Raw genomic sequence first — 14234 nt, 5'->3', positions numbered from 1 at the left:
CTGTTTGTTACTTTTTTTTTAGGTCCATCTTTTTCTGAATCCCGAAAGATCCTTCGCATAAAATTGCTCCTTCATAGATTTGCGACCGGTTTTTTACTAAATTTATGGTTTTGGAAACTTTGAAACGAAACTCAAATATGCATCTCAGATAATATTCAGCAACCATAATTTATTTTGGTGTTATTAAAAATCGAAGAAATAACTAAAAAAACACGCTTCAGCTAAAAATCTGTAGATCAGCTATCAAATGCTCACGAAAATTTCTACAGGTTCAAATTAGATGCGGATTGACTTTTAAAGTTTGTAAAATCGTTACCAATGTATTACGATTCGTATTTTAATGAACCAATGCATTGCAATGGTGCCAAAATAGTACAAATTATGTCAATTTTATCATCTTATTTTCGAAATTTCTCAACTGTGACTGAAAAGTACGCTTTTTAACAACTCTTCTTAATTTTTTTTGTGGATAAGAAATTAATAAAAAAAATATCTACATATAATGTGCATTATACATAAAAGTACATACTTCCAAACTTCAGCTTACTCATCCTTAGTGCAGTAAAGTTATGTTTCGAGTATTTAAGAATCTAAAGCCTTTTTCTGAAACATGTTTTTTTTCGATTTTGAATACTTATCGTAAAAATAATTGATTGGAGGGGAATGTTTTCTGAGAATCATATTTTAGAATTTCCGTTTGCAAAGAGAGATCCAGCACCTTTAATCAGGAGTGTCAAATTGATACTCCTGGAACTTTAACGGGTAGAAATGTGGATCGGATAAAAACTTGGAGATTCGACCCATTTGAAACTAGTAACCCCGACAGTTAAGTAAATTTGAGAATTTTTTTTTGTCATATCGGTTTCGATTATTGTAGATATTATTTTTGGTTCCCATATTGTCTAGTGGCTAGGATTCCTGCAGTGAAGTTGTCTCATGAAACAGCTTTTTAATTTAGATGTCCGTGTTAGAAACGAAGACCAATAATCTCCTTCCATAATAAAAAAAAAATCGAAGTCGACTAGCCTAGATGCCTTCAAAAAAAAGTTATTCTCTATTTAGTATCTAGTATGCTTTGGCTCACAAAGTTTCCAAATTTTCGTGAACATTTAAAATTGAAATTGTGCGAAATAAAAATGAAAACACTTTCCGGAAACAGAACGACCGCCACAAAGCAGCGACGAGTTCCGCGCCGGGTAGCGATCCATCGTCCGAGGCGCCGGAGACAACCCTTTTGCCCGTTAAGTAGTGCTCGCAACAATCCGACGGAGCTGGTACGTAGTACACACCTTTTGCGAACCGTTAACCCTCGCAAACGAACCGGCCATCAGGATTTGGATATTCCGGCGGAACAACGCCGTACTGTGGTTTGCGATGGTGAGAACTTAGCCTACAATCCGGTTTTCAAATCGTTCGATGCGTCTCGAATAAGCGCCGCTGTTTCATATTTCGAAAGACTTGGTCATCGAACAGTGGTACTGATCCCAATGGAAATGCTCGATCGACTAAAAAGCACCAACGTTTTGAACAGTTTATACAACGAAAACAAATTGAAGCTAATGGAAAGTCGAATGGCGGAAACCGGTGAAGAAAACACTGCGCTAGAAATTGAGCTGTTACGATACGCAATACAAGAAAATGCCGCCATCATTTCTGAAAGAGATTTTCCAAATTCATGTAACGCAGACGGCAGCTTTATGCCAGTATTGCGTAACCGAGTGATCGGATATTGCTTCTTCAAATCTACGATATTTATCCCGGATGATCCGTACGGACGAAGTGGTCCGTGGTTAAACGATATTCTGAGGAAATAAATAATGTACCTTTGTATTTGTATTGAACAACACATTCAATGAAATTTATTGGAAATCGGAACTCAATAAAATTGGTTAAAAATATGGTTTGTTCTTATAACAAAAACTCATACAAAGATACTTTGTAAACATGTTTACCGCAGGTATATTCTACTCGTCACTTTCATCGTCCGATTCTTCCTCGCCTGAACCGCTTTCGCTTTCTTCCTCCTCGCTGCTGGACGCGGCTTCCTGGGGCCGGGACTTCTGTTGGTTGTTGGCGTTTTGGATGTACTTGCGGATCTGATCCCGGGGAAGGGCCTTCAGGAAGCTCTCGAACTCGACCAGGTACTTCTTCTGGGCTGCCTTCATCTGTTCGGCGATTTCATGCTTCTTGGCGGTCGACAGGTTGGAGTAGGACTCCTTGTGCCGGCCTACCTTGCCCTTGTAGATTCGTTGCCGGTAGAACTCTTCCGGGTCGCTGTGGGCGAGAATGGAGACACGGTGTTACATTAGCATGAATCGGAGGGGAATTAAAGGTATAAGCACTCATCAACACTCATCAATCAACAATCTGTAGAATCCCCTAAGGATCCGACATAGCCCAACTTTATTCTTGATGGCTGTGAACAGATAATGACACCACTTTGGGCCCACAAAAAAGGTTATGAATGAGCTAAGAATCCCTCTAGTACACCCCACTCGTTTTTGGGAATCTGGCAAGACGACCAGCTTAATTTCAAACTGCACTTCGACAGCGTTCGGAAAATTCATTCGTTCTGCCTAGGAACGAATGCCTCCTGTGCAGTTGAAAAAAACCCCTTATAAAATAAAATTGAAAAAAAAAGTATGAGGTAGAGAAAAATCGATAACGGATCTCGGCTAAATTCTCGAAACTTCGAAATTTTCAGGTCTTGAACTATTAGTTGATAATTTTGTTTCGCAAAATGTTGATAATAATCAAATAATTGACTAAATTAAACTTCACATTTCTTTCAAAAGAATACACTTACTTCGGCGGCTTCTCCGGTGGTCCCTTCGATTTCGGTTCCTCCTTAACGGTACCCTTGTGTTCCTCCTTGACCACAGTCGGGTGCTCCTTGGCCACGTTCTTGCCATTCTTGGCGCTTCGCACCGGTTCCGGATCAACGAACGGTTCCGGCTGCCGTTTTTTCTTGGAACCCTTTCCTGTCTGCTTGTCTGAAGATGTGCTTGCATCGGAATCCGTTCCGGTATTGTTCTGGTCCTGGTTGGATTTTTTGTTTGCCTTAACCGGGGATAGCGGAGGACCCATAAGTTTCGATTTTTTAGTAGGGGATGGTGCCCGATCTTCTTCATCTTCATCATCCTCGTCCGATTCTGGGGGCGGTGTAGCATGCTTTTTCTTGGATTTTTTAGGGACTATGGTTTCCTCCGGTTCAGGGATCTGTTTCTTCTTGGCTTTTTTGGTTACGGTATCAGACTCATCGATTGGTTCGGATTTCTTCTTCGACTTTTTAGCGATAGTTGTCGATTCTGCCGTTGGTGGATCGTCTTCCGCGGATTCTGGATAACCAGTTTCCTCGTCTTGAGGATCGGCAACTGTGGGATCGTCAGGTTTCCGCTTTTTCTTGTTCTTCTGTGTCAATGACATCAGCACGTCAATTTCGGCTTGCCGTTTGTCCTCCGGTAGCTTTTCGATGTAGGCCTGGTACTTTTTGACATATTTTTCACGAGCATCCAAATATTCTCGCTTCAAATCCAGTACAGCCTTTTCGCTCAGCTCTTTGTACATGTCGATCAAACGACGTTCCCGACCCTGGGGAGTCATGTTTTCGACTGTGGGACGCATCTTGCGTTTGAAATATTCGAACGCCGATCGCCCCATGAATTCCGGCTTTCCGTGGAACGTCTCGAGCATTTGCTGTTCCTTCTTGTTGAGCAGCTTCTTACGGCTGGCATCGTCGGATGATTCCGCTTCGAACGACTGTTGGATATACTTTAATTTCTTCTTGAAAGCCAGTTCTTCCCATTCTTTGCGGGCTTGCTGGATGGTGATGTTGTCGGACGTTTCTCGGCGACTTTGGTAGAACAAATTGAATGGTGTTTTGACAAGTTCTTTGCTCGACGATTTACCCTTCCGACTGGTTTTGTCTTTTGGTTTTGGGGCCAACTCTGGGTTATCGATGCTAAAAACGGGTAAAATGGATTGTTAATAAATTTGATCGAATTTTGATAAATTAAAAAACCCGAAACTTACTAGTACTGCTCGAGAGACTTTTTGTATTTAACTTTAGCCCGTTCGGCAGCTTCGTCGTATCGCTTTCGTTTCTTTTCGCTCAAAGCCTTGAACTCAATGGCACCCTGCCTGAATACGTCGGTGCCCTTAATGTGTTCGTTCTGTTCTTTAAAATCTTTCATAAACATATTATATGCGGACAGGGGTGGCTTAGGTTTATTAACGGTCAACAACTTTGTGACCAGCTCCGGAATATCACCGAGTATTTCTGCCAGGGTCCTGTATTTGCGAACTTTCGCAACGAGCGCGTTTGTCGTATTCTGGATTTCCTTGGTGCTGCGGCCGGCAATCGACACCTTGGACCAGTCAATGCCTTGCAGCGTCGATTTGTAGCTGTGCTGTTCCTTCTTCGGCAGTGCTGCCTTCAGCTTATCCAGCAACTGATCGTAGTCTGACTTACCCCAGTCGGCCAGGTTTGTATCTTCCGGTTCATCGAGCACACTCTTGGTGGGACTGAGCATAACGTTGTTCTCCTGCTCATCTTCATCCTCCGAATCGGACCGATTCTCCTGATCCGATTGAACTGAAATAAGGTCGAAAACATTAAAGGACACCACGAAAAATTTGTTGACTTGAATTCGGTAATAAAATGGAAAATCATTATTATTTTTTGAATTAAGGACATTTTTCCAACTTTTGGCATTCGTGTCCGAAAAATGGGAAAATGTACTACGGATCAACCTCACGAATGATACAAAATCCATTTAAAAAGAGTAAAGTTAAAACGATGAAGACCATCGTATATAATAATAGAAACAGTCAGAAATATTCGAAACGATAGAGTTCTACCCGTTTCATTCAATTACACTTGTTATGAGTAGTCCTCAAAATCAAGAACTTTTCTTCAGTTCAAAATATTAATTTTGAATTAAGGTCACAAATAGTTAAAAAAAAAACTTAAATTAAAAAAGTTACTCCAAAATATTGCCAACAATTGGTACCGACACCCTATAGTCGAACCCACATAAAAAAGTATAGGTAAAAACCGGTAAACAAAAATCTCAAACTTACTTCCTTCGAACTTTTTGGACAGCCGGTTGTCTCCCCGCGGGGAAAACATGGACATCGATCGTTTGCGCATCGTTGCGGAGTGTCTTTCCAAAGGCTTCTCAGTCGGACCGACGAAAGGCTGCACAGAAAATCTTCAGCTGCCTTGCCTACATGGAAACAAATACCGGATTAGTTTCCCGCTATTTTTTTCGTCGGTTCAAAACAATCGTTAAAAATCATTGAAATAAGTACCTCCTTGGTGGGCTCAATGTTTAAAACATACTTACCACTTAACGTCGTTAAAATGGATTACTTTGAGCCACCTTATTGGTAGGAAACAGGTGAAAATCACACAAAAAATTTAATTTTAAAACAAGAGGAACCGAAATTGAGTCCGGCACGCTTTTAATTGAAAGCCTGGTCGATACTTTTGTCGATACTTTCAGTAAAAGTCAAGAGCTGCACTGGACAAAGTTTGGCATACAAATTTTAAAGTTTGTTTGATTTTTTTTTTTTTGATTTGATGTTTTATTTATTCATAAGTTTGTTATTTACATTATTTCTTTAATACTCCACTGGTCAAGCCGCTTAAGGAGTACCTAAAAAAAATTTAAAAAAAATTTCAGGAAGGTTTCGCAGTCGGTCCAGATACTGTTTATAAAATCATTAGATGATAAACTTGCCTGTAAAATCATTCAGTAGAGTGATTTAATATTAATCATTGAGTCTTTTGAAGGGTGTAATAATTATTTTTACTTTATTCCATGGGCATGAAAAATTCGAAACATTATGGACAGTAATTTCAGTGATATTTGTTGTAGTGTCAATGTTTATCGATACATTGCAGTACTAGAATGAATTTCATGGCAGAACAGAGTTCCCAGCTAAGCAAAATTCAGAATATGCGAAAATTTTCTGTAAAAATTTCAACATGTTTTGTGATAACTTTGGCTTTCTGTGGTGTCCTGCAACTAAAGATCCTATAGTTCAGTGATGGTTTTTACTTAACATAAGTTATCGAACAATATTTATAGTCACAAGGAAAGCATAGTAAAATTACTAAATCCGTGGTTTAAATTAACAACACGCAACCATATTTTTGTAGTCAATATTGAAATTACTTCTAGCAAAGTAATTTTACTATGCGTTGATTTTGCTGCGCATAGTGATTTCGACCGCATTTGTAGTAGAACTTTTGATAGAATGAGTTCTTTTGCTACGTCCATTGTGAAAGTGCAATTTTCCATTAAGAAAAATAATATCCATTTATAATAAAATCAGTATCGTATAGGTTAACGAGCCTATAGTTTACTATATAGTTTCTTTATCGTAGGTATCGTATCATGATGCAAATTACGAAGCGGCATGGTATAACGATCGATTATGATATTTATTTATTTTATTTCCATTTAAATTTTCATTTATTCGATAACTTTTTACTTCGCCGTACAGAATTTTGAACTAAAATAGCTGCATTTTTGCGATCTTGTGGCGGCACGATATTTGCATACATTCCTAATTCCAAAAACTATGATATATAAAATTGAATTTAGTAAAGTTAGCCGTAACCGAGACTCGATCTCATGACCTCTGGCTGAGAAAATTTAAACGCTGTCACCTAGGCCACGGTTGGTGGCTATTTCGTTTCAGTTGTTATATAAAGAATATTCTAAAAGTTGCCCGCATTATAAAGTTGAAGAAACGGTTGGTATATGAACTCATGCAGAAAACGGAGAAAATAATCGCATTTAATTGGATAATTGAAAAATCTTGACCGTGTAAGTATTGAAAAATGCTATGGTGTAGTACTAGTTTTAAATAATTGCTCGGCAGTTTGTTTCAGTGTTTAAAGCGTGATTTCAAATTTTCGGAAAACCGGAACCGAATTGATTTGCGAAAATTTTATTTTACTCGTGCGAAATGACCACTAGAGGTGAGTAAATATGTTTAAACTTTCAGCGAGAATTTTCCTAACTTCTCTGATCGCTTCAGTTTCACCCCTCCTTCCGTATGTTGTGCTGAACAGCTTCGTCGAGCTGCCGGATGTGGCGTCATTGCGGCTGACCGAGCGAACATATAGCTGGATCAATCTGATATGGATCGAGGATAACGTTTTGAAGAAAATTTACCGCAATGAACTGCTTCAACATCAACAGGTGGACTCGCAACCGTACCGGACCGAGTCACACTTTGTCCGCACCAACTTCCGCATTCTACCGGATTCGACCATCGAATGTGTGCGGAAAGCCTGCCGGTTGATCAAAGAAAAGGATCTGGGCTTGACGAGGCCGGTGTTCCATTACTGTGGGCATTTAATCAATAAGTATGAAGCTGGAGTTTTTTGGTTGAACGATGACCGTTATACTGGGAAGCTGGAATCTTTGACGTTGGACGATGTCCAGACATGTATCGGAAATCCTGCAATTCATATTTATGATTGCTTCTCGGCTGAGGAGCTCATGGCGGGTGCCGATAACTATCCCGAATGTGTGTTTCTCGCAAGTTGCTCCCGAAACGAACAACTTCCGGTTTGGAAGGATTTGTTCAGTCGAGTTCTGTCTTGTCCGGTTACAACCGCTTTGGAGGTGTATGTTTTGAAATCCGGGAATCCGAAATCGATAGATCTTAATCAGGACTATCAATGGGGACGACACTCGATAATGGGGCAGCTGGATTGGGCCCTGACATTGATAACTGATACCATCGCTAGTCAATCACTTCCGGATGATATGTTCCGCAAGCTTTTCCGAGAAGACTTTCTCCTGTCGACCATAATGAGACGGTTTTTGTTGGCACAGCGCTTGATGAAAGCTCATGGTAAAACCACGGTTTCTAGACCGGCACTTCCGGTTTGTAGCAACCACAAACTTTGGCAGATTTGGGATCAGTTGGTAGAAGGAGCTGTTCGTCAACTTCAAAAAACAAATCAAGAAGAGTATTCGCCGATGGATATTTTTTTCAAATGGATATTGGCGGAAGACCAGGGACCGGAGGTAAGTTTATCAAGAAGAACTTAAAATCACAAAAATAATAACTTGATACATCTACAGATGCTGCCACTGATTTGCCATGCTTTGCTCATTCCAAAGCACATCCCGTTAGCGCTGCAGAGATTGCAACAGATGGAAAAATGTATTCTCAAAGACGCCAGCCTGTTTCAAATGGTTCTAAACGAAATCGCTAAATTCTCAAATAGTCCTACGAAAATCGACGCGGAAAGTGCAATCGATTTCCTCTACGAAGTGTTTAACAAAGATCCCAAGGTATTAGCGCTCCCACAAATATTCAAGGATATCAAGGTTTTTTGTTTGCTGGGAAAAGATCCGGATCCGATTATGATTCGCAGGGCGGCCCATTTGCAGTTGGGAATCGTACAGCATTTCAAAGTTCCGCTGTTGCGATCAGCGAAATTCAAATGTTTTCAGTGGCTTGATCATCCGGATCCGGATGTAAGAATGTGGTGTATTCTTCTGCTCACGGATACGCAGGAAAGAAAGAATTTTGATCGCGATCTGCAGATAAAACTAGAAGCGCTGTTGCAAAATGATCCTTTGCCAAAAGTACGCATAACCGCGGTTGTCGGATTAATTTCCTTCGTGGAAACCAGGCCAGCAGAAAAGGATCCTCTCGTTAGTTGTATTCTACGACTTATACCTACTTGTGCCAATTCTATGCTGCGGCAGGCTTTTGTTGAAGTGTTGCACTTGATTGCATTGTCTAATATAGCTAATTTAGTGGACGCAATTCGGCAAGCCACCATGCCAGATTATGTCCAAACCAACAAAACTAACAAAGGAAGACCAAATTCTAAGCAAAACAAAAATAAACCCGTTTCGAAAACATTACGGCAAAACCAAACTGTAATGTTACAGTTGTGGCGTGCCATCGAATCCCTGAAACAAGATCCAGAACCAAAGGTCTCCGGTCCATTGAAAACATTGGTATCGTTCCTGCAGAAAAAATCTGATCATGCTGATACCGTCAGCAGGAAGGCACTGAAGAAGGCCAATTCAGCCAAAGATGAGTGGACACCGGAAATCATCAACAAGGCTGCCTTGCTGGAACAACTACGCGAAGGTCTGAAAACGAATGTAGATCAAAATGAATCGTTTCAATTTGTGAACTCGAGCAAATGTCACGTGGGATATGAAAATGGATGCTCCAAAGATATTCATTTGGAGTTGGTGACTCCTGATCAGAAGCAAGAAAATGGTAATGGAGTGCAACCTGGATCTTTGAATCATCAGCTGGGATCATTCCAAATCAAGCGAACTCCAGAATTGTTGTGCTTCGGATCGGAAGACGAGTTAGCGGTAGCATCTGGGTAAACAGAACAATAAAATGATCAAATTAGAGACTCATTAACTTTCCCAATTTTCCAGGGATCGCATAACTTGGCTGAACCAAACCAAGGGAAACGATTTCCGGTTGAAATCCCCGGGTACCAACAACCAGGTGACGGCTCTCCGGTTTCTCAGGCCCAAACAGGCAGCTGAAAAATCTTTGCTTGCCGGTCACAGCGATGGAGTTGTCCGCATTTGGCAACCTACCTCCCATGGTAGCCCACCGGAGCTTGTCAACTCGTGGCAGGCCCTGTATAATCCTTGCGATCTATCAACCTCTGATTCCAAGATGACAACAGGTAAGAAATCGGTACTTCTCATGGATCTGACAGACGATTCAGTGCTGTGGGTTGGTGGACTTGATTGCCAATCTATCCGTTCCTGGGACCTCCAGGTGGAGAAGTCCACAATGGAGTTGGATACCGGTTCTGAATACCCGATGACCGCCCTAGTATGTGAAGGTTCCGCCGGGGTGCTTTTCGGACTGGTAGATGGCAGTTTGCGTTTGTTGGACCAACGTGGAACCCGGACCTCTATCGGCTTACCCAAACATGGTAAATCGATCCAAAAAATTTGCGTTTGTTCCGATGGCATCACTATCGTAAGTGTTTGTACCGGTGCAGACATTAACGTGACCGATTTGAGAAATCCGTTAAAGCCGCTTAAGCAGTGGTCCTTAGAAGGTAAGGCACCTTTAGTTGACGCAGCCATTTGTGATCGTAAAAGACTGATCGTTAGCACAAATGGAAAAGAAGTTTTGGTAAATTCTCTCGACGATGGACAACCGCTTTATACCGTTGACAGATCCGACGAAATCAACAAAAGTGGATCGAAGAAAAAGTCCCCACTTTGTGTCGCTTTACATCCTTCAAAATGTTTGCAGGCTGTCGGGTACAAAGATAATTCGGTTTATCTGTTCTCTAATTCTACCTTTTAAGATAGTTAAAGGTACATCAATCGATAACTTTTTTAATGAATAAATTTCATTGTTTTTTTCTTGACTTAAGTCATTCATGTTCTGAACTATACCTACTTGTTTATCATTTTTAAATATAAAAATCGTCAAATTTGAATCGGCCTATTTCTAACGCATTGGATAAATTCAACGCTGCTATCTGATTCTCTGACTCAAAGACAGCGTCTCTCGCAAGTAGTAGTGTTAAGTGTTGATGCCCGCACAAAACCGGTAAACCCGAGAAGCTTCCCATTCCATTCTATCCAACCAACCGGTGCTTCTCTAGTCGGTACACCATCATCGCTTGCGGAGGTGTGTTGGGTGTTGGGGATGGGTTATGTTTATGATCCAGCTCTCGGTGTACTCTAGACGATGGAAGCATCGGCCGGTGGGATGTAAACAAAGAAGCATCACTTCGTTTTCAGCCAGCGCTGAGTATGAGAATGAGTAAGGACTGATGTGCGAGAGTTTGTCTTTTTTTTATTCTAACGCTTCATCATTTTCTCTATTTATGCATAGTAGGTTGTTACTCTCAATCAGGTTAGAATCGCAAGTATTACTTTTTGAATTTAGCTGGAAAACATGAATTTGAATGTGTTTTAGAAAACCACAAGCGTCGTTGTTTAAAAAAAAAATTCATTACTAGGTACTTCTCATTAACCAAAAACCGTAGTGGACTTGAAATCCTTGTGAAGACAGTAGAAAACAGATTTTTGGGTTAAACTCCTATCGAAAACAAAAAAAAAAGATTTTGAACGCCTTTACTGTTAAATGCTGTAAATAACCAAAAATTGCGAGAAAACTCGCAATATAAGACGAAACAAAATCAACTAAGACATAATTAAATAAAACACGATTGAAAATGCTTAACAAGGCAACACTAAATGAAACAAGATTAAACCAAATGAAAACAAGGGAAACAAGTTAAAAAAGGAAACGAGTTGAAACTAGATAAAATAAGATTAAACAGAATAAACCAAGATATTTCAAAATAAAACAAGATAATAAAGATAAAAGAAGGCGAAACTAGATAAAACAATGCAAAACGATACAAACATATAGATACATTTAAAATAATAGCATTTTAGAGGGTCATTCTTTGGCCATAATAGCTGATGGTTGTCGTTCCAACGTTTATGACAAAAATGATATTTGGGAAAACCTACGTGGCTTAGGAAAAGGGACAGAATTTATAGACAGTTTTAGAGAGTGAACGTGTGTTTAGAGAACAAGTACTACTTTAGTGGATTGGAATCCCTACAAGAACAAAATAAAACAGAATAACTAACACAAGAGAAATCAAGGTTTAAAAAAGACAATAAAAGATAAAACAAAACGAACAGTGGGAAAAGAAAGATAAAACAAAAAAAGCCTAACAGCACACTAACAGGACTACATTAGGCAAACAAGATTACTTACTTACTTAATGATCCCGCGCCGATCCTCCGGTGCATAGGGCCGTGGTAAAAGACCTCCCCTGTTGACGATCCGGAACCAGCGTCTTCACCTGGTCCCAGTAAAGATTCTCGTCGACAGTTCGGATTTCAGCGGCTAGGCTTCGCCGCCACGAGTTTCTGGGCCTGCCTCTTCTTCGATGACCTTCTGGATTTCAATCTAGCGCCTCTCTGCAAATCTCGTTTTCATCTTTTCGCAGCGTGTGCCCAATCCACCTCCACTTACGTTCCCGAATCTCGATTTCTAGCGCCCTTTGATGACACCGGCGATGTAGTTCCTCATTTGAGATCCAGTTGCCAGGCCAAGCGCGGATGATATTCCGCAGGCAGCGGTTTACAAATACTTGCAGTTTTCGCGTCGTCACCGCATATGTGCACCAAGTTTCGCACCCGTACAGCAATACGGATTTGACGTTTGAGTTGAAGATTCGGATTTTTGTTCGTAGAGAGATCTGGCGTGACCGCCAGATGTTTCGGAGGCTCGCAAACGCAAATCGGGCCTTTCTGATCCGGGTTTCGATGTCTTTCCTGGTACCACCATCAGGCGTTATCTGGCTACCAAGATACTGGAAGCACTCCACTTTCTCAACTTGTTGCCCAGCTACCATGAAACTGGAGGGATTTCCTGTATTGATCTCCATTGACTTGGTCTTTCCGACATTGACTTTGAGACTTGCTGCCTTGGAACTTTCGGTGAGGTCGTCGAGTTTGCTCTGCATATCCGGTTGCGTTTTGGCGAACAAAACAATATCGTCAGCCAAGTCAAGGTCGTTCAGATGCTCCATTGTTGAAGGATTCCACGGCAATCCTCGGTTCGGTGCACAATCGATCGATCCTATCAGAATCTCATCCATTACGATTAGAAAAAGTAGCGGTGATAAATACATCCTTGTCTCACTCCAGCAGTTACCGGGATTGGTTCGGACAAGACACCGTCGTGCAAGACCTTGCACGAAAATGCCTCGTATTGTGCTTCGATGAGATGGACTAGTTTCTCTGGGACCCCTCGTCGCCTTAGAGCCGCCCAGATGTTTTCATGGTTAAGTCGCTCGAATGCTTTTTCGAAATCAACGAACACCAGCAGAAGAGAGTCCTGGAATTCGTTGATTTGTTCCAGTATGATTCGTAGCGTTGTGATGTGGTCCACATATGATCGTCTGGATCGGAATCCAGCTTGTTGCCGTCGGAGTGTAGCGTCGATTTTCTCCTGGATCCTGTTCCGGATCACTTTGCAGAGTACTTTGAGGGTTGTACAGATCAACGTTATGCCTCGCCAGTTACCGCACTCTGTCAGGTCTCCTTTCTTCGGGACCTTTACGAGGATACCCTGCATCCAGTCGGCCGGGAATGTTGCAGTATCCCAGATGTCAGCGAAAAGACGGTGCAACATTTGTGCTGATAGGGCAGGGTCGGCTTTCAACATTTCAGCAGAGATGCAATCGATCCCAGGTGCTTTGTTGGATTTCATGTTTTTGATTGCCGCTTCTATTTCAGCCAGCGAGGGCGCTTCCGAGTTGACGCCATTTATGCGACTTACTGTTGGCGCTTCAAGCTGCGGGTTCTGTTGGCCATCGCTATTCGTGACTCGGAAGAGTTGTTCGAAGTGCTCAGTCCATCGTTTGAGCTGATCTGTTCGATCGGTCAATAACTGACCTGCTCGGTCTTTCAGCGGCATTCTTGCATTAGTCCTTGCACCACTGAGGCGGCGAGAAATGTCATAAAGTAATCGGATATCTCCATTGGCGGCGGCCCTTCCCCCTTTTCGGCTATGGAGTTTGTCCAGGTTCTCTTGTCTCGTCTACAAGCTCATTTAACTGCCTTTTCCAGCTCCGCATATCGTAAGCGGGTGGCTGCTTTGGCTGACCCGGTACATGCCTGCTCAATTCCGACTTTCGCCTTTCTCCGATCATCGACCATCCTCCAAGTTTCATCCGACATCCATTCACTTCTTCTTCCACAAACTTTACCGAGAGTACCATGGCTCGTCGTGATATAGGCATTCTTGATTCCACACCTTCGACTGTTCCGTCTGTCGGCAGCTCCGAGGCTCGGGATTCTAGCTGTTCAACGTATGCCCTTTTCACCTCTGGATTCTCCAACCGGCGGACGTCGTATCGACACCCGACTTTCTCCTCGCGCCGTTGGACACGCGCAACTCTCAGTCGTATCTCGCCAAGGACGAGGTGATGGTCAGATGCAATGTCTGCGCTTCGCTTGTTTCGGACATCAAAAAGGCTCCTTCTCCATTTTCGGCTGATGCAGATGTGGTCAATTTGATTTTCTGTTCGGCCATCTCGGGATACCCAAGTGACATTATGTGCTGGTCGATGGGGGAAGAGCGATCCACCGATCACCATGTTGTTGTTGCCACAAAATTCTACAAACAGCTCTCCGTTTTCGCTCATCTGTCCTAGGCCATGG

The 14234-nt window shown here is 41.9% G+C and overlaps 3 protein-coding genes across 3 annotated transcripts; 2 read left to right on the top strand and 1 right to left on the bottom strand.

Moving 5' to 3' along the window:
• The first annotated feature begins 1136 nt into the window (after positions 1-1136).
• LOC129743065 (protein KHNYN-like) lies at positions 1137-1814 on the top strand. The gene has a single exon (XM_055735007.1). It carries the CDS (start codon positions 1137-1139, stop codon positions 1812-1814), a length of 678 nt encoding a protein of 225 aa, XP_055590982.1.
• A 35-nt stretch (positions 1815-1849) lies between these two features.
• LOC129745196 (nucleolar transcription factor 1-like) lies at positions 1850-5488 on the bottom strand. Its single transcript, XM_055738122.1, has 5 exons — positions 5349-5488; positions 5083-5228; positions 4033-4594; positions 2807-3961; positions 1850-2274 (listed from the first exon to the last, which is right to left on the bottom strand). The coding sequence occupies exons 2-5, from the start codon at positions 5150-5152 to the stop codon at positions 1965-1967; spliced, it is 2097 nt and encodes a 698-aa protein (XP_055594097.1). The 5' UTR covers positions 5153-5228; positions 5349-5488; the 3' UTR covers positions 1850-1964.
• A 1455-nt stretch (positions 5489-6943) lies between these two features.
• Positions 6944-10361, top strand: LOC129747876 (protein raptor homolog). Its single transcript, XM_055742254.1, has 4 exons — positions 6944-6994; positions 7054-8054; positions 8112-9385; positions 9444-10361. The coding sequence occupies exons 1-4, from the start codon at positions 6982-6984 to the stop codon at positions 10339-10341; spliced, it is 3186 nt and encodes a 1061-aa protein (XP_055598229.1). The 5' UTR covers positions 6944-6981; the 3' UTR covers positions 10342-10361.
• The last annotated feature ends 3873 nt before the right edge of the window (positions 10362-14234 follow it).

Source organism: Uranotaenia lowii, chromosome 2 (genome assembly GCF_029784155.1).
Source record: "Uranotaenia lowii strain MFRU-FL chromosome 2, ASM2978415v1, whole genome shotgun sequence".
Classification (NCBI taxonomy): domain Eukaryota; kingdom Metazoa; phylum Arthropoda; class Insecta; order Diptera; family Culicidae; genus Uranotaenia; species Uranotaenia lowii.
The sequence above is the reverse complement of the archived record's forward strand: the minus strand, read 5'-3'. Positions and strand labels throughout refer to the sequence as shown.

Bases quoted from the DNA above. Each gene is read 5' to 3' on its own strand.
- LOC129743065 (XM_055735007.1), top strand. From the start codon at position 1,137: ATGAAAACACTTTCCGGAAACAGAACGACCGCCACAAAGCAGCGACGA.
- LOC129747876 (XM_055742254.1), top strand. The intron at 8,055-8,111 runs GTAAGTTTATCA...ATACATCTACAG, and splicing joins CGGAAGACCAGGGACCGGAG to ATGCTGCCACTGATTTGCCA. The intron at 9,386-9,443 runs GTAAACAGAACA...CCAATTTTCCAG, and splicing joins GAGTTAGCGGTAGCATCTGG to GGATCGCATAACTTGGCTGA.
- LOC129745196 (XM_055738122.1), bottom strand. From the start codon at position 5,152: ATGCGCAAACGATCGATGTCCATGTTTTCCCCGCGGGGAGACAACCGG. The intron at 3,962-4,032 runs GTAAGTTTCGGG...ACCCGTTTTTAG, and splicing joins AAGTCTCTCGAGCAGTACTA to CATCGATAACCCAGAGTTGG. The intron at 2,275-2,806 runs GTAAGTGTATTC...TCTCGCCCACAG, and splicing joins CCACCGGAGAAGCCGCCGAA to CGACCCGGAAGAGTTCTACC.